Source organism: Chrysemys picta, chromosome 1, assembly GCF_011386835.1.
Source record: "Chrysemys picta bellii isolate R12L10 chromosome 1, ASM1138683v2, whole genome shotgun sequence".
Taxonomy (NCBI): Eukaryota; Metazoa; Chordata; order Testudines; family Emydidae; genus Chrysemys; species Chrysemys picta.
This window is the reverse complement of record NC_088791.1, coordinates 316,424,208-316,442,211: the sequence shown is the minus strand read 5'-3', so window position 1 is coordinate 316,442,211 and position 18,004 is coordinate 316,424,208. Positions and strand designations below refer to the sequence as shown.

Below are 18,004 nucleotides of genomic sequence, written 5' to 3'. Positions count from 1 at the left end.
TGTAGCTCCCTACTCATTCCCAGCAGTTTTGGCTGACAGACCTGCTCCAGATATTCATTCCGCTCCTAGACTGGCTGGACTTCACAGCACCACAGTCAGATAATCCATCCAGACCTGAAATAGTAGCATCTGACAGCATGGATTTTTGCCTGGTGTACCATGGATGGGGCCAGTTCTTAGCACGTCCAGGAGATACTGATACAGTGTGGAAAGACATTACCAGAAGTACTTACAGTAATTATCAAAATGGCTTTTGCTTTGAGGGCCACGACCATATTGGTGTTAGAAGCATTCTGGTTTCTAGGCTTATTCTTTGGGCAGGTGGGTACTGAGTGAATTTTTCAAGACCTTTATATATTTGAAATAAGATATAACTATCACACGCATTACATCGTATTTTTAAGTCATTTAAGTAACATTCACATTCATGTGATAAGATACTTTTCATTCTTTAGCCCTGCCTTAGCAGTTCAGTTTCTTCTTTTCACACTGGATGCATAAATTGAATAAAACTACAGTAAATATATTTGTGCATAGTTCATATGGCTTGTGATGTCTGAGGAAAAAGTGGATGTATCTAGTGTAATGCTCTCTATGCTGCCTAATAAGACTTCTGATTAATACAAGAATTTGTTGGAAATAAATAGCATGTCATATCTTTGCACTTTAACATTTCGCATTACTCAATGGTTGACTTTTATTAACAAGTAGTTCATTATTTAGTAAGGGATTCTACTGATTCTCTGCTATAACGCAGTGGCAGATATAGTCTCCCAATTCAGTGGGTGTACGAAAGCAAGAGAGCCCCTGCTTTGCATCCAGACCTGGCTGCTCAGAGTTGGGAGAGGCAGTGGGTGCAGTTGAACCCATGAACCTCTGCTATAATATAAAACTCAGTCTTGCTTGTAAACTTTTGTCTATTTTGCAGGTGCATGTGAAGGAACATTGGCCTGCTCCACTTGCCACTTAATCTTTGAAGACCACATATTTGAGAAATTAGATGCCATTACTGATGAGGAGATGGACATGCTGGACCTAGCCTATGGACTGACAGAAACGTAAGGCACAGACTTTTCCAGTATGCCAGCGGGCTGAAAGAAAGGGAGGGAGAAAGGAGCAGGAAAGAATTAAATGTTGCCAGAATGACTTAATCAAATGAGAATAAACAGTTGGAATCAATTACATAGAAAAGTTAGATTTTCTTTGTTAGCTGAAGTTTACTACATAGGTGGCACCTGTACCAAACTAAAGACTGTTTGCCAGTCCTCAGTAGTATCCTTTCAGTGTACAGATGATCTTGCACAGAGCTGTCATGTAGCTCAATATAAACAAAGCATCCTACTAGTAGTTCCGTTACTGCTCTCCTGTTTATTTTCTTTCTTCTGCTTTTCTGGACCATATTAACCTAGAATGTAGAGGTTATGAACAACACCATGTTGCCAATTTGGAACAGATAATTAGCAGCCATCTATAAAAGCAAAAAATATTAGATTGCTATTTAGTTTTAAGCACGTTTCTTTGTCTGCCAAAAACCTTTTCCTGTTAACCTTTTCTAGTGTTAGTCTGTTACAGCGTTCAGGTGAACGCAGACAAGCACTCTTAAATACTTCAAAAAGCCCAAGAAAGTTTACAAAAAAGTCTTATGCTCAACACATGGGGTTTAGTCACTCACCCACACTGAGGAATTGTGTACTGCACATTGAGGGAGACGAATACCCCTTAAAGAGCTATTCTAAAGAAGCTGCAAATCAACTCTCTCTCCCCCTACCTCCATATATGTAGAGCCCTGCATGCATACTAATTTATATCCGTGGATATAAATCGGTATCCGCGGAACCGCAGAGCTCTCCCAAGAACCGCAGTGGTGAAAGGAGCAGAACATGGGGCCACCACCAGTGCCCCACGCCAGCAGCTCCTTTGGCATGGCTGTAGCACCCCAGCTCTGCCCACTGGGGCGAGGACCAGGCTCACTGGCAGCTGTCCTTGATCGCGCTCTTGTGTTCAAGCGGCATGCATGCCCCCAGATAGGAGATGCAGACAGCTGCGTGGAAGGGATGGGGGCAGGGTTGCAGGCAGGGGGGTGCTGGCTCCTGGGAGAAGTGGCCCTGAATTCTCCTTTCACTGCTGCGGTTCTCAGGAGAGCCCTCCAGTTCTGTGGATATAAACTTATATGTGCGCAGGGCCCTACACATATGAATACTTTTTCTAGCTGTCAAAGGCTGTTATATGATCAGCTTTTCCTTGTGAAGGCTCAAAGACAGGAGAACATGGTAGACAAGCACTTCATTCATGGTTTTAAAGGCCTGATTCTATCTGAGGTGGGCTTCACTAAAGGCCTGATACAGAACCCATTGATGTCTTTGGGAATCTTTCCATTGATGGTTCTGTTTGTTTGTTTGTTTGTTTTCCCCCTGCCAGTGGGCTCTGGATGTATCCCAAAACAATTTTTTGATTCTGCAAAGAAGTGGGTCTAATTCAAGCATCCTTCCACCCTGCAATCAGTGGGACTTCTGAATTAGTCAGAGACCTTTCCCCACCCTCTGCCTGGGTTTTGGTCAGCCAAACTTTTTTTTTTTTTTTAATAATTGCTATTTGTTTCTAGGATTTGTCTCCTAACTAAGACGTTAAGCTATGAGAAAGTTGTTTTTGCTTCCTTTCCTTCATCCTCCTCCCCATCCCCTTCCCTAAACAGAAAATTAAAAAGAAAGGATGAAGAAAATGTAAGACTTTTAAACATAGTTACTTCACCCTTATCATCTCTGTTCACTTCCTCCATTGAGAAAGAGGTACTGCAGACTCTGGGCCAGAGCTATTTGGGGAACAGACTCCGGAATGAATGTTCCAAGACCATATGTTTTTGATTTAACCACCTTTTATTTAAGGCTTTAGAGCAATGTTCTCATAATGACTAAGGAGCAGAATGCCAAACAGATAGCTCAGGCAGTTTAAATAAAAAACAAAAATTCTGAATGGGAGGAAGCAAGATGGTGACGTTTCACAGTTTCTAAAGCAAGCTATACTTCATCGGTTTACCTGTCATAGCTATTGTTTCTCTGGCCAAGGATGCTATGGACTACTCAAGGGAGATTTTTTTTCTGGATGACCAGGCCAACAGGAGGACAGAACTTCTATGGCTTCTGTTGCATTTGCTATAGGCTGTCTGGCCTGTTATGGCGATATAATTGTTAGGTAGAGAGAGAAGCCTGCTAACTTTGCTAGGGTACTATTATGCATAGGTTTTCCTTGCAGGTGACTCTCTAGACTTGGTAAGTTTCAGCAAAGGGAATATATTTGGTTAAAAATAATTGTTTGAACCATTCACAAAGACTCTAAAAGTGTTGATAGTGGAACTTTTATGAGAAATCTGCTAAATATTTTCATTACAGTGTACCCATCAGATCGGGGCTCCATTATGCTGTGCACTGTACAGACACAGTTCCTGTCCCAAAGAACTTGCAACCAATTTAAGATCAATTTATATCTTAAATTATATCTGTGTTAAAGCAGACACCTATGATGTTCTCAGAAATAAAGGTGATTCTCTAGGCCAGGAGCCACATGAGACCATTACAATTGTTCCTCTGAAGTATTAGACCCAGTAATCAGAGCTTCATCTTGTTTCTTCTTGGCTTCTCTGACCCCCTCACCTCCACAATTGGGTATCTGTGTATTTTTTCACTGCTAGCTACTGCCCTCTAGTCAATATTGGCAAATAAGTAACATTAGACTGAGAAGGAAATTTAGCCTGGTTGTTTTTATTTCATATAAAGAACATTTGCTAATTCAACCCACCATGCTGATTTTTTAGGATGAATCTTCCTAAAGTTGTTATATTCTCTCACATTCAAAATAAAGTTATTAGTTGGTGGTAATCTTTAACCTTGAGTATTATAATAAATCCATCTGGTTGGAAGCGAAGAACAAGTTTCTTCATATTGCCACCCTAACTTACATTTGCTCTAGCTACCTCAGTAAAGCATGGGAAAGGATGCCACCCTCTTCTGATGGTCATTATGAGCCCATTTCTGTGAAGTTTAGTTCACCTCCAGGGATATACTGATATTCCATTGATATGGGGGTTAAATTTCACCCATGTAGTCTTTCAAAATTAAATTAATAGAACTCGTTAATTTACCTGTTCTATCACTTCATGAAACCAGTCCGTAAAATCATCCTCAAATGGGAGTCTTTCCTAAACGATGAAGTGTTTTTCATTTAAAAAAAAAATCTTTGTTCCAGCAAACCAAAAGAGAGAAAATAATTTGCAGGATATTTTTATTAAGATAACAGAATGATTTGTTGTGCTAATGAACGTCTGGCTCCTTTGAATATCTTTGCTGGTTCTGAATCGTTGCTCTGGTAATTAGAACTGGATTTCTCATGTAATGAGTAAATGTATTGAGTTTAGTGAATCTTAGCATCAGAGTTACTGTAATTGGTGTCAGGGACTGTTTTGGTGGAGTTAGTTATTTTGGGTCCAATGAAACTAGGCTAAAGTCAGAGAGACTGTCTATAGATCGGCGCTGCAAAAATCAGTATATTTGAAATAGATGCAGTGTGAATAAAGTTAATGTTGGTCCTATATGGAAGATTGAACATGTAAAATTGATATGTTTTATTGGTCTAAAAGTTTCTAAAACTGATGCTAAAAGCTATAGTGTAACTTACATTAATTGCCTATCAATCTAAAATTATGCAAAATTTTAAATGTTACCTGTTGCATGTACATTTTAATGGACTTAAATTTTAGTAAGGTAGGGTTTTTTTAATGTAACAGAACGAGAAAATAAAATGCTGGAAAGCAAATGATGCTGGAGGTAACTTTTTTGACATGTCAAGTGTCATGCATCCGACAAAGTGGGTATTCACCCATGAAAGCTCATGCTCCAATACGTCTGTTAGTCTATAAGGTGCCACAGGACTCTTTGCTGCTTTTACAGATCCAGACTAACACAGCTACCCCTTTGATACAAGTGTCACTTAGTCTCTTAAAGGCATTTATTAAGACACCACTTTTTTTATTTGAATGAACTTGAAAATTATCTTGCTAATAGTATTGCTAAACTACAGGAAGAACATTATGAAATGCTTAAATAAGAATATTAAATGCTATTTTTATAGGCGTTTGTTTCCCCTCATGCCTTAAGTGAAACTGATATGACTTCTTCTATTGCAGTACAGTAACTCCTCACTTAAAGTTGTCCCAGTTAATGTTGTTAAGTTATTACGCTGCTGATCAATTAGGGAAAGTGCTAGTTTAAAGTTGTGTCTGCCCCCGCCCTGTGGAGATAAGGTACAGGAGCAGGGTGGGGGGACGACACTAAACTGGGAGGAATGGTAGATACACTAGAGGGTAGGGACAGGATACAGAGGGACCTAGACAAATTAGAGGATTGGGCCAAAAGAAACCTGATGAGGTTTAACAAGGACAAGTGCAGAGTCCTGCACTTAGGATGGAAGAATTCCATGCACTGTTACAGACTAGAGACCGAATGGCTAGGAAGCAGTTCTGTAGAAAAGGACCTAGGGGTTACAATGGACGAGAAGCTGGCTATGAGTCAACAGTGTGCTCTTGTTGCCAAGAAGGCTAACGGCATTCTGGGCTGTATAAGTAGGGGCATTGCCAGCAGATCGAGGGACGTGATTGTTCCCCTCTATTCGACATTGGTGAGGCCTCATCTGAAGTACTGTGTCCAGTTTTGGGCCCCACACTACAAGAAGGATGTGGAAAAATTGGAAAGAGTCCAGCGGAGGGTAACAAAAATGATTAGGGGGCTGGAGCACATGACTTATGAGGAGAGGATGAGGGAACTGGGATTGTTTAGTCTTCAGAAGAGAAGAATGAGGGGGGATTTGATAGCTGCTTTCAACTACCTGAAAGGGGGTTCCAAAGAGGATGGATCTAGTCTGTTCTCAATGGTACCTGATGACAGAACAAGGAGTAATGGTCTCAAGTTGCAGTTGGGGAGGTTTAGGTTGGATATTAGGAAAAACGTTTTCACTAGGAGGGTGGTGAAGCACTGGAATGGGTTACCTAGGGAGGTGGTGGAATCTCCTTCCTTAGAGGTTTTTAAGGTCAGGCTTGACAAAGCCCTGGCTGGGATGATTTAGTTTGGGATTGGTCCTGCTTTGAGCAGGGGGTTGGACTAGATGACCTCCTGAGGTCCCTTCCAACCCTGATATTCTATGACACAGGACAGGGCTCAGGATGGAGGAAGCTTGCTGGCAGCAGCTGTTGTTTCAACTTGCTGATCTACTTAAAAAGGCAGTGTACTTAGAGAGGGGGTCAGCATACTTAAAGGGGCAATGCGCGTCTCGCTCTCTTACAGACACGGTGTGTGTCTCTGTCTCCCCCTGCCATGCTGTCTCCCCTCCCTCTATTCGTGCTGCCTTGTAGAATGTGAGGCTACATGAACAATGTGTTAACCCTTGGGGGCTCAGCTGAGTGCTAATTCATCATTTAGCAGTAAGGCATTCCCTGGGAAATATCCCACCCTCTTCCACCCTCTGACGTCGCCACCTCAACCAAGATTCACAGTCATCATTGCTGTGTACAGTATTAAATTGTTTGTTTAAAACTTATACTGTGTATGTGTGTATAGATAGGTTCCAGGGAATTTTTTTTCACCAGACAAGTGAACCTAACACCCCCCCCACACGCCCATTGACATTAATTCTTATGGAGAAATTGGATTTGCTTAACATCGTTTTGCTTAATGTAGCATTTTTCAGGAACATAACTACAATGTTAAGTGAGGAGTTACTGTACTGCCCACAAACCCCAATCAGGATCACTGTGCTTGGTACTGTGCAAATACATAGGGCAGGGGTCAGCAACCTTTGAGAAGTGGTGTGCCAAGTCTTCATTAATTTAAGGTTTCGCGTGGCAGACTGGTAGCACAGGCGGCAGACGGAACCCAAGGCCGGCAGCGGGCTGAGCGGCTCATCCCAGGTTCCGTCCATCCAGGCCGGCAAGGGGCTGGCAGCTGGGACTCCAGCTGGCAGCAGCATGCCTCTAAAAATCAGCCCATGTGCTGCCTTTGGCACGCGTGCCGCAGGTTGCCGACCCCTGATATAGGGTGATATGGCCCATGCCATGAAAAACTTGTTGTCTGAGGCCTTAACCTTGCAATGTGCAATGCATGGGCACTGCTGTGCCTGTGTATTGTACACTGATTGAGATTTAATTTGAGAGGGAATAGAAGGGCAACAGTCAAGCAGAATGTTTTGAGGTAATGTTAAATGCACTTAATTTTTTTTCTTTTTAACCCCTTGCCTATTTACTCTTTATAGTTTCTTAAATCATGTATTTAAAAAAAAAATTCCTTGCCTGTCTACTGTTTTTTTGTCTTAACCTTTCCCTGTATTTTTAATGTCATTATTAACCCTACATAATTTTATCAATTATTTTCCAGATCAAGTTCACTCCATCACGTTTGCTTTTCTTCAGCCACCCTTAGGATCTGAGCTATTCAACCCACTGCCTTCCTTCACTGTCCCATATAACCCAGAATTTCTAGCTTTATATACTTTCTTTCTCAGTTATACTACTGAGGTGTAGAGAGAAAATATTTATTAATAGCACAACTGACCCTGGAAATCATTACAAGTAATCACAGATGGATGAGAGAGGTTTGCTTCATCAGACTCCTTAGTATGCAGAGGAAAACTGCTCCCTAGCTCCACCAAACACCACTGAGTAAATAACTTCATGTCCTCTTTATCTGAAGTTCTGCTTCTATGCATATATTTTTAAAAGCCTTTTTCAATTATTTATAACCATTGTTTCATAAAGAAATGCACCTTTTTGCTCTTGCAATTTTGGCACTAGAACTTCTAGCTATAATTACAAGCCAATGTCTTACATTTGGGTTACCTTGCTAATTATGGTGTGTGTGTGTGTGTTTACTTTTAAAAGGTTTTAGGAATCCTCTTGATGCTCTGCTCCTTCCCCCAGCCCAGGTTTCAAAATTAAAACTAGTAACCAATCAGGGCTTTTAGTAGTGCTTATCAGCAGCTGAAAAATGGTGTTTTACTTTCATATTTTATTATTAGAGATGAACTACCTGTTTCATTTTCCAAACTTAGCTTTTTTAATAAAGAGTAAAAGCCATCCTAATTGAGTAAAAGCACAATTGAAAGCCTCAAACACCGGCTTCAATATTTTAGACCATCAGTAGTTCTTCAGATTGTTTATATGTATTCTTCCCCAGTTGCATACATACTCCATGCACTTAGGATCACAATCTTTTGGCTAGCAGTGTCTGTGGGGGTCATGTGTGCGCCCTGAGTACCCTTGCACCCTTCCATGCAAGAGCATAAAGGGCAGGGTAGGGCCAAACATCCCTCAATACCTTGCTACGGCTCATGGCTGCGAGATGGAGCTATGAGGAGTTTGTCTATTTGTTGCCTACTTGGCTACCTCCAGTTATCCCTTAGTTATATAATATTTAGATCAGTGTGTAGGTAGTTAGCATGGGGAGGGAAGGGTTGTTTGTTTTTCTTATATCCAATACCGGTCTTCAGTCCTTATGGATAAGCTCAAATATCCCAGTCTTAAATATTGTCCCTCTTATGAGGCAGCTATGCCCGTTAGTGATACATATCAGATGGCTCTGTTTTGTCTGGGAAAGGGCATATCCCTGAAAAATATCCAATCTGCAGATTGTTTTCTAAATGAATACAGAGGCAAGAGAAGCTCTCCTAAACAACTCTTCTCATGAACTTGTCTAGTAAGACCTGATTTTGATCTGGATAAACAAAACCCTTGTGGAATAGAGCAGGTTTCCTCTGAACGTGTTTTGGTAAGCTCTTGTTCCACTGCTAGCACCCAGGCTCCTGCTCCTGAAAAGACTATCCACTGTTCCTGCCTTCAGGTCTTTGTTGTCGGCTACTGAGAAGGGTATGAGAAAGCACTGTTCTGGGAAAGCATAGAAAGAGGTCACCTTCTAAGGGAGCTGCTAAGAAAAAGAGGCTCAAATCACTGTATTTTACTGCCTCTAAGGGTACGTCTGCACAGCAGTTAAACCCCTGTGGCTGGCCTGGGTCAGGTGACTCCAGCTGTGGAGCTGTAAATTTGCTATATAGATGTTTAGCCTTGGGCTGGAGCCTGAGCTCTGGGACCCTGTGAGGGAGTGTCATTCCCTCTGTCCAGGGGCACATTGTATTTTCACTTTTTCTTCCTGCTCATTAATCCTTTCGTGGCTTGCTGCCACTTGACCACAGAAAAGAGGCACTCTGTCACAGTCAGTAGGATTCATTCTGGCATGTGGTGATCCAGCACTCTGACAAAGAGATTGTTTCCTAAGAGTCTTCTCCTCAGTCATTAGTGAGGGCACTTCTTCTAATGAGGTGGAGAGAGCAGAAACTCATGTGGAGAGTGGATGTCAAAGCATTTGGAAAATACTGTCTTCCTTGGTTAATCTCCTTGAGCAGGCTAAAGAGGCAGGGGAAATGAGGAGGCTGAGACAGGAAAGAAACGAAAGGGGCATTGAGAGAGAGCTCCTGAGTGTGACAAAGGACAAAAGCAAAGCCTAGTAACCTGTGGAAAATATTTACTCCATTCAGTCTACTTGGTGCCAGATCTATTCACTCCACTATTTCCATTGTTATTTTTTTTTAAATAAAGTTTCTGAATTGACAACAATGAAGAGTGAGGTCCTAGCTAAAGAATAGGTAGAAGTACAGATCAAGGCTGATTTTTCTTCTCCCAACCCCTGTGCATAGTTCCATGAATATTCACCAGTTGTGTGATCTGCCTGAATCATCAGAAAAGTTAGTCCTTTTTTATACCAATTGCTGTATAATGTGATTTAGACTTTCCACTAGAAACTGGACTTGAGAACAACCAACTTGTGTCACATAAACTACACCTCTACCCCGATATAACGCTGTCCTCGGGAGCCAAAATATCTTACCACGTTATAGGTGAAACCGCGTTATATTGAACTTGCTTTGATCCGCCGGAGTGCACAGCCCTGCCCCCCTGAGCACTGCTTTACCACGTTATATCCGAATTTGTGTTATATCTGGTCATGTTATATCGGGGTAGAGGTGTACTTGAGAAAATCTCAAATTACTAGTGACCTGAACAGGATTTAAAACCAGTTACATAAGGTAGAAGAAGTTCTGCGGTGCAGATTCTCAGATGGTGTAAATTGTCATAGCTCATTGAAGACTTCATTGGAGCTATGACAATTTACGCTAGCTGAGAATCTGCTCCATAGCCCATGCTGCTGATTTGCAAACTTAGACCCCTCTCCTTAAAGCCATCATGTGCATACACCCAGGCAGAACCCCATTGATTTCAGTGAACATAATGGTTTACTCATGTGGAGCAGCTTCCAGGATCAGAATCTTAAAAATACATATCTCCCCCCCCCCCCCCCCCCCCCCCAAGGTAACAGTCTACCAGTTCACATTAAGGACTAAATTAAATGTGTTTTAGATGTATTATTTTGCATCTTTATGCTACAGTATTTACAGCCTGTTAGCATTTTTACAAATGCACTTTTTTGGGGGGTGGAGGTGGGGTAAACGGTACTAAGGCCTTGGCTACACTTACCCGCTAGTTCGGCGGCTGGCAATCGAACTTCTGGGTTCGACTTATCGCGTCTAGTCTTGACGCGATAAGTCGAACCCGGAAGTGCTCGCCGTCGACTGCGATACTCCAGCTCGGTGAGAGGAGTACCGCGGAGTCGACGGGGGAGCCTGCCTGCCGAGTGTGGACCAAGGTAAGTTCGAACTAAGGTACTTCGACTTCAGCTACGTTATTCACGTAGCTGAAGTTGCGTATCTTAGTTCGAATTAGGGGGGTAGTGTAGACCAAGCCTAAGTCTCATGAATGGGTTCTGAAAGATCAGATTTTTAAACCCCATGCTTTGTGACTGCAGTGTTAGAACACCGTCGGCATAAGAATATGGCTAGAACTAAAGATAGTGTTGTTCTTTGTTACAGATCTCGTTTGGGCTGCCAGATCTGCTTGAAGAAATTTATGAAAAATATGACTGTTCGAGTACCTGAAGCTGTTGCTGATGCTAGACAATCCATAGATATGAGCAAGAATTCCTAAAATAAAACTTGTTAGGAGCTTTTCATGAAATTTTTAACTATTTTTATAACTTATTTCTGAATGTTGAAATGTGAACTTACATAATCATGGGAGTTATTTTTGACTATCAATGTTAATTCTGTTTTAATTTTCTTTATGGAACCACTTATTTTAATTCTTAAGAAGAGGTAATACTTTTTAACGAGTTAAAGCTGAACTGTAAAATGTTGACCAAATTATACTCGGAGAAGTCATTAATGGATTTATTTATGTAAAGAAGTCTTTTTTTTTTTCTTTTCTTTTTCAGCTGTATTTGAAAACCAGTGATTTTTTTTTTTTAATAGATTCAAAACCATTTGGTTTTTAGGGTTTCAGGCTTAGAAACATTAGGATGCTGGACAGATGACAAATGTAGCACAGACTGATTTTCTGTTTAATTCCCTGTGCGTTTCATGTGGTGTAGTAGAAACTAGAGTATCCAAAGAGAGCTAATTTGCTGGTTGATGATATGGTGCTTTCACAGCAACTGGAGGTGTAATTAGGAAGACGGGTGGAGCTGGTATATCCTAAATCTGGAAATCTTGATAAAATATGACAAATACTGTTGAGATAATGTTTCCGTCCAGTCCAGTCCTGCTGCTGGTAGGGTCTAATACCTGATAAAAGCAATTTTCTTATCTTCCCATTGCCCATTATAGGGCCAGATCCTACAGTCACTGTGTGCATAGGATTAAGCCCTTACTAAATATTTGACCCTTTCTAAAAAATTTTCTTTTTTTTCCCCAGTATGGTGTAAAAAAAAAAAATCCAAACTCCATGCTTTTAACCATCATTGTTTACCTTTTCACTTTTCATGAAATACAATGGTCATATCATTAGTGTATAAAGTCATTTTTAGATTTGGATGAAATCTTTATTTTATATATAGCCAAACATTAATTTACATTTGACTACTTAAGTATAGTCATCAGGTACAGTATTTGAGCTGTCAACACTGACCCCTAGATTTTTTTTATGTGAAAGGTTTTCATGTTTCATTTATATGTGAAAAAAATTACTTTTCTTAACTATGCAGTACCTATAACTCATAAACTTAATTTGCTGTGTCTGTTACCCAGGATTAACTAAATCCTTCTGCATTTCTTATAGTGAATCAACATCTTTTTTACATACTCAAGGAATTCCTTCTCTTCTAAATATTTAAAAAACACTCATTCTACTTCTGATTTCAGGGGTGCTCCTCTACACTAACCATTTCTTCTTATACGGATTCATATTACCTAATCCATTTTTAATCTATGTAGGACTTTACCCCTTATCCTATATGTTCTGGTGAGAGAGCTCATTTACTTGGATTTTCAAGAAAATACTTGGTTGAGTGGTCTGACAAAACACAGCAGGAGTATATTCATTCTGAAGCCTCATTGGGACATAAGCAGAACAAAAAGAAGAGGTAAATTAGGGAAATATATTTAAGATAAAATATAAATAGATATTGAGCTCTGTCTTTTCCTCTGTTACTGCTCTGTGAATAACATTGTAGGATGGTGGGAGTGTAATATCAAAGGGAGTCACACTGTCCTCCTCCTCCCTGAATTCTCTATGTAATGCAGTACTATCACTTAAAATACTTTAAGATATTATTTTATTGAATAGCAGCTCTTTACACTTTAACTAAGAACACAGTTGCAATTCAGGTCACAAGAATGGATGTAGTTTGTTATACTGTCTACGTGTGCTGTAGAAAACTGAACTTTTTAGTAGGTTTTATTTATGATACAAGGCACTTTTCATTGTGATGACCTCAAAGCACTTAAACACTATGAGCTAGAGTCACAAAGGGATTTAGGTGCCTAACTGACACTTTAGGTAGCTAACTCTGAAATGTAGGTTCCACAGGTAGTCAGAAAGTTCTGCTCACCTGCCACCAAACTCTAAGTGCCTAAATTCACTTGACACCTACATTTCTGCAGAAAAAGCTCACTAGGTGTCTGTCTGTGCCTCTGTGCATATACACTGCAGCTTTCCTGTAGGCATCAAGACACCTTTCTCCCACCCAAGCTCCAGTGTGATGTGCAAACCAGGGGACGATAGGCATTCCTCTACCAAACTGGCATGTAGCACCTGATCCAGTAGTTGTACTGGATCGTGCCTTGCAGGTGAGCTCACCTAGTTCCACACAAAAGAGGTGGGAGGGGATGGCAGAGAAGGAGGGCTCCCCTCAAAACTTTTAGCCCAGTGGTGAGGATACTTACCTGGGAGGCAGGAGATCTAATGGGTGAAAGGTGTGAACATAAGCCCATCACTGTCCAACATTAACATTGTTTAAACAAGGTCTATGGTTTGGTATACAGAGACCTCAGCCTGCTTAGTACCTTGACAAACACACCATTAAACATTCTTTTTATCTTAAGGAAAAACGATTAAAGCATTTGAAATATAAAGTATTAAGTAAGGCTTTCATTTTAATCTTTCTTGTTCCCTTTCCCTGGAGAACATTTTAGACCTTAGAAAGGAATGGTGCTCGTACTGACCTCTGTGGGAAGCCATTGTGCAGACTCTACTTTTTTGCTGAATTGTGAGATCGTGGAACGGTCTGTCCAAAAGCATTGACCTAATGAGTAGAAATGTCTGGTCACATTGAATTAGGTTGGATAGCGTCAGCAGTGAGTCCTTGTGCAAGAGTTTCAGGCCGATGACAAGTTGATAAAAGGTGTGTGCATTTTAAGCCTCTACTAGAAGCCAGCCTCAATGTGTGTAGTCAGTGCAAGCACTGGGTCTCAGCAGCTTTGTCCTGCCTGCAGCGTTTCTTTTCAGGGGGTCTTGCAGGCTCTAGGATGGGGGTCAGCCTTACCAGTATCGTCCACTCCAGTGATTTGTATTACATGCTGCAAGATCATTTATGCCAATGACCTGGCACCACTGACACAGGCTGCAACATTCAAGGAAGTGAAAGACGTCCTTTTTGCTGATCTGAAGACGATGGAAAATTTACATTCAGTACTGGCGGATCAGACCCAATCCATCAAAAACGGTGTCAGCTTTCCATCTCAGCAGTTCTGAAGCTAAGAAGATGCTGAATGTAAACTGCTGTGGCAAAGTAATTGCCCATGATCCTAATTCCACTACCTCAGAGTCACTCTCAATCACAGCCTTACCTATCAACAACATTTGAAATAGGTAAGCCACAAAATGAGGAGTTGCACCAATATCATGCAAAAGCTAGCAGGTTCTAGCTGCGTTCGCGGTGCTTGAATGCTATGAACAGCAACGCTGTTTTATTCCATGTCCAAGTACTGCACACCTATTTGGGGAGGACATTCGGATACAGACCTTGATATCCAGCTAAATGGGGCTGGCACCCTGAAGTCCATTCTGCTGCCTTGGTTTTCAGTCCTCACGGACATCTTCGAACCATCTGGTGACAGCTGGCTATGTTGCATGAGTACAAGAAAGCTCTCACTAACCAAAAGCTGCCACCTCATGACAACCTTGTTCACTTGCCTTACACTTGATTTAATGCCACCAACCATTCTTGGAGCGGAAGAAGCCCTTTCTTTTTTCATCCAGCTTCAACTCAGAATACACCTGGTGCCTGCAATGGGCAGTGAGTGATGTAAACAACCAGCACCTCATAGATGATCCCACTGTTGAACTGCCTGGTTTCTTGTTTTACCAAAGACAGTTGATGGTCATCCACTGTATTAGGATGTTCCATGGAAGATATGCGCATCCCGTGCACAAATGGAGAATCGAGGATTTGCCACAGTGTGAATGTGGAGACCTCTAAACCATCAAACACATTGTGAACAACTGCTTCGTCTTTTCATTTCCAAGAGCTATAGGAAAGATGTACTCTGCATCTCCTGAAGCCCTTGACTGGATTTCTGGCCTTGCTGTGAACTTGTAAATGTTGCTATGAAAGAAGTTTGACAGTCAGATAGTGTCAAAGATAACTGTCTTTTTGTGTAAAAGAGAAGAAGTTAATGAGCTGGAGCTGATAAAGTCTGCTCCTGTTTTATTCCCTGTGGTGTTTGGGATTCAGCTGGAGCTGGTAGTGGTGGTGATATTATCTGAATCCCTCTCTCTGGCCCGATCTAGTAAAGAGATTCCTCAGGAGTAGGATGCAGAAGGTCTGGGGTCCCAAGAGACAGTGGGGGGTGGCAGCCAGCTCCAGGAGACTCTGCTCTTCTATATTCACCCTCACCCCAGCCTCTGAAGTCTTTATGGACCCAAAACAGGAGTGATGGGAGGAATAGCCCATCCTGTCATTTTGTCCACCAGTGAGGTCTTAATATCTGACACACCAATTTTGGTTAGTCAATTTCCAGTTCCACATCTTATCTTTTTACCAAGCATGATTTCAATTGAGTCCTTGAATCATATCAACCTGCCCTTTATTTGGTTGAATTCATTTAGTCTCTCTGCTTCTCTTGTACTTGTTTATAACATTCATTAGTGAAAGCAACTTGACCTGTTTTCCATCATCATTTGTTGTTATAGGTTGTTTCATCTGGTTAACCCACAATTTGGACGTTAGGCACTCCAATAACCATTTGCCTACAATTATGCAATTTATTCCATCCAAATGGGTAATAAGGTGGTGGCCCGCCCTAGAGTTATTACCAGGGGTTTGCCTCCAGCCCGCAGAGGACTCCATGGAGCAGGCTAATCCTGCTAATCCCTTGGAAGGACATGGCTACAACCCTCTGCTCAAGGAAATCGACATGCAAACAGCAAGTCTTTGAAAACACAGTATCATTTGTTTAAAGGAAATAAGCAATTACAATATATTTAATAAAGCAAGAAAAGATACACTCTATAGGATATTCTGAGGTAGGGCTCCCTCATTCCCTCCTGTTGAAGCTGTTCCGCTTTGGATAAATAGTCATGGGAATAGGGGAACTGGCTCCCCTGGGTGAGTGCTCTAACCATCAGGCTATAACGTCATTCTCATGCTTGCATATGTCTGCTTGCACTCTCTGGTCCAGTGACTGTAACAGCTTAGCAGCAGCGATTGAGGCAGCCCTGGATCAGAATATCCTATAACGCAGTGATAGGAGACTTACCTAAGAAGTGGCAGATACTTCTCTGCATTGGGGGGTGGGGTCCTTCCATATCTAAGATGAATATTCTAACCACTCGACTAAAAGTTATGAGAGAGCTCTTCCTCCTCTCCCCCACAAGAGAGTGCACACAGCTGATAATCCCAGCAGCTGCAGGTGTCTCCCTCCAGCCTGAATGTAGGTGTTGAACTCCCTGAGCTCAAGGCTTAGGCCACACTCCCCTCACATTGGCTAGTTTACGTAAGGAGCTGCTTAGTGTGCTGGCTTTTGTGAATCCTATTCTTAAGTGCCTATGTCCCTCCCTTCACTGCATAGGAAATCTGTGCGTGTAACTCAGGCACTGTGAATCCCAATGATTTTCTAGGCATCTAAAATATAGGCATGATGATGATCAGTCTTGCAAGGTCTGAGTCCCTTTGTGAATCTAGCTCTGTATCACCACACACAAATGTGAAACCACCAATGTGCAACTGTCTTTGGTATAGATAGAGTAGGGCTGTTCTAATGTGTTAGCACTTCACATGAAAGCCTCCTACAGTGTGGTTTTTTTCTTTTGGATTTTGTAGAATATGATCATAGGAGGAATTCATTCAGCAGAGAAAGGCAAACAGAAACAGCAAAGTTCATTTTGGCTTCTGTGAGTGTCCTATGTTGTATAGGAATGTGGATCTGAGGAAGGGTGAAGAAATTGACATGTACTTGAGAAAATACATACAGCTCCCAGCTGTACCTGTTTTCAGTTGTCAAAAATGATGTGCAAATAAATCTTATTTTATACCAATTTCCCAGACACCATTTGTCTTTCACAATTTTCTTCCATTTTTGCCTTTTGCCATAGCATGTGTTCCTAGATTTAATGCGGACTATATATTTCAAGGTAGATGGTGCAAGAAATGCATACATTTAACTATAATGGGATGATTGCACAAAGAAATATACCATTGTAAATAATCCATAGTGCAGGGTTAGGCAACCTGTGGCACGCGTGCCAAAGACGGTACACGAGCTGATTTTCAGTGGCACTCACACTGCCCGGGCCTTGGCCACCGGTCCAGGGGCCTCTGCATTTTAATTTAATTTTAAATGAAGCTTCTTAAACATTTTAAAAACCTTATTTACTTTACATACAACAATAGTTTAGTTATATATTATAGACTTCTAGAAAGATCTTCTAAAAATGTTAAAATGTATTACTGGCACGCGAAACCTTAAATTAGAGTGAATAATTGAAGACTCGGCACCCCACTTCTGAAAGGTTGCTGACCCCTGCCATAGTGTATGGTAGATATTTGGTACCAATTTCATAACCTCTGTAACCTCGTTGACTTCAGTTGGGACAACTTTGGCTTATGGTATTTTCTAATTTCCCTATTAAATGACTTCACATACTGTGGATGACTACTTAAATAGCAAAATATATTACTTATCTAACTGTATCATGTGGAAATAAAGACTAAGGAAAGGATGATTTACAATTGCATTCATCTTCTGACAGAAATTTAAGGGGTGGGAGGGGTAACAGTTTAATCCTTAGGTAGCTAAGGCGGAGTACACTACACTCATCCTTAGTTTTCCCACGTGAGGGAAGGAGCTGACTTAAGCTGATTCCCTTTTACTTTCATCCTTTCTTCATTATGCTAAGGACTGCAGCTCCATTACGGTGTGCATGTGTAGGTTGGGGGCAGAACCAGACCTGGCAGCAGTGGAATAGCTCACCTTTTGTCTAATTTTCAGGATTACATTTGCCTTTTGGGGAGTTTGTCCCCTCACCTCTGCTTTGCTTTCTGAAGGGTTTGGTGCTCCTGGTGCCCTTGCAGGCTTCAGGGTCTGGAGCTAAGCAATTCCAAAGGCAAAAGGAGAGGATTTTGTCTCCTATTTCACTTCTTTG

General features: G+C 41.4%; 1 protein-coding gene across 2 annotated transcripts in view; it reads left to right on the top strand.

Moving 5' to 3' along the window:
- The window catches only part of FDX1 (ferredoxin 1), a 39,000-nt gene extending 22,096 nt beyond the window's left edge, over window positions 1–16,904 (top strand). The window contains exons 3-5 of one of the 2 annotated variants that reach the window (XR_002888903.3): window positions 929–1,058; window positions 7,416–7,699; window positions 10,957–16,904. Coding sequence is in view for 1 of the 2 variants with exons in the window: in XM_005308878.5 (XP_005308935.1) it covers window positions 929–1,058; window positions 10,957–11,071 (245 nt within the window). In the remaining variant the exon portion in view is untranslated. The remainder of the gene's footprint in view (window positions 1–928; window positions 1,059–7,415; window positions 7,700–10,956) is intronic. The other variant, XM_005308878.5, reaches the window with a different exon arrangement.
- The last annotated feature ends 1,100 nt before the right edge of the window (window positions 16,905–18,004 follow it).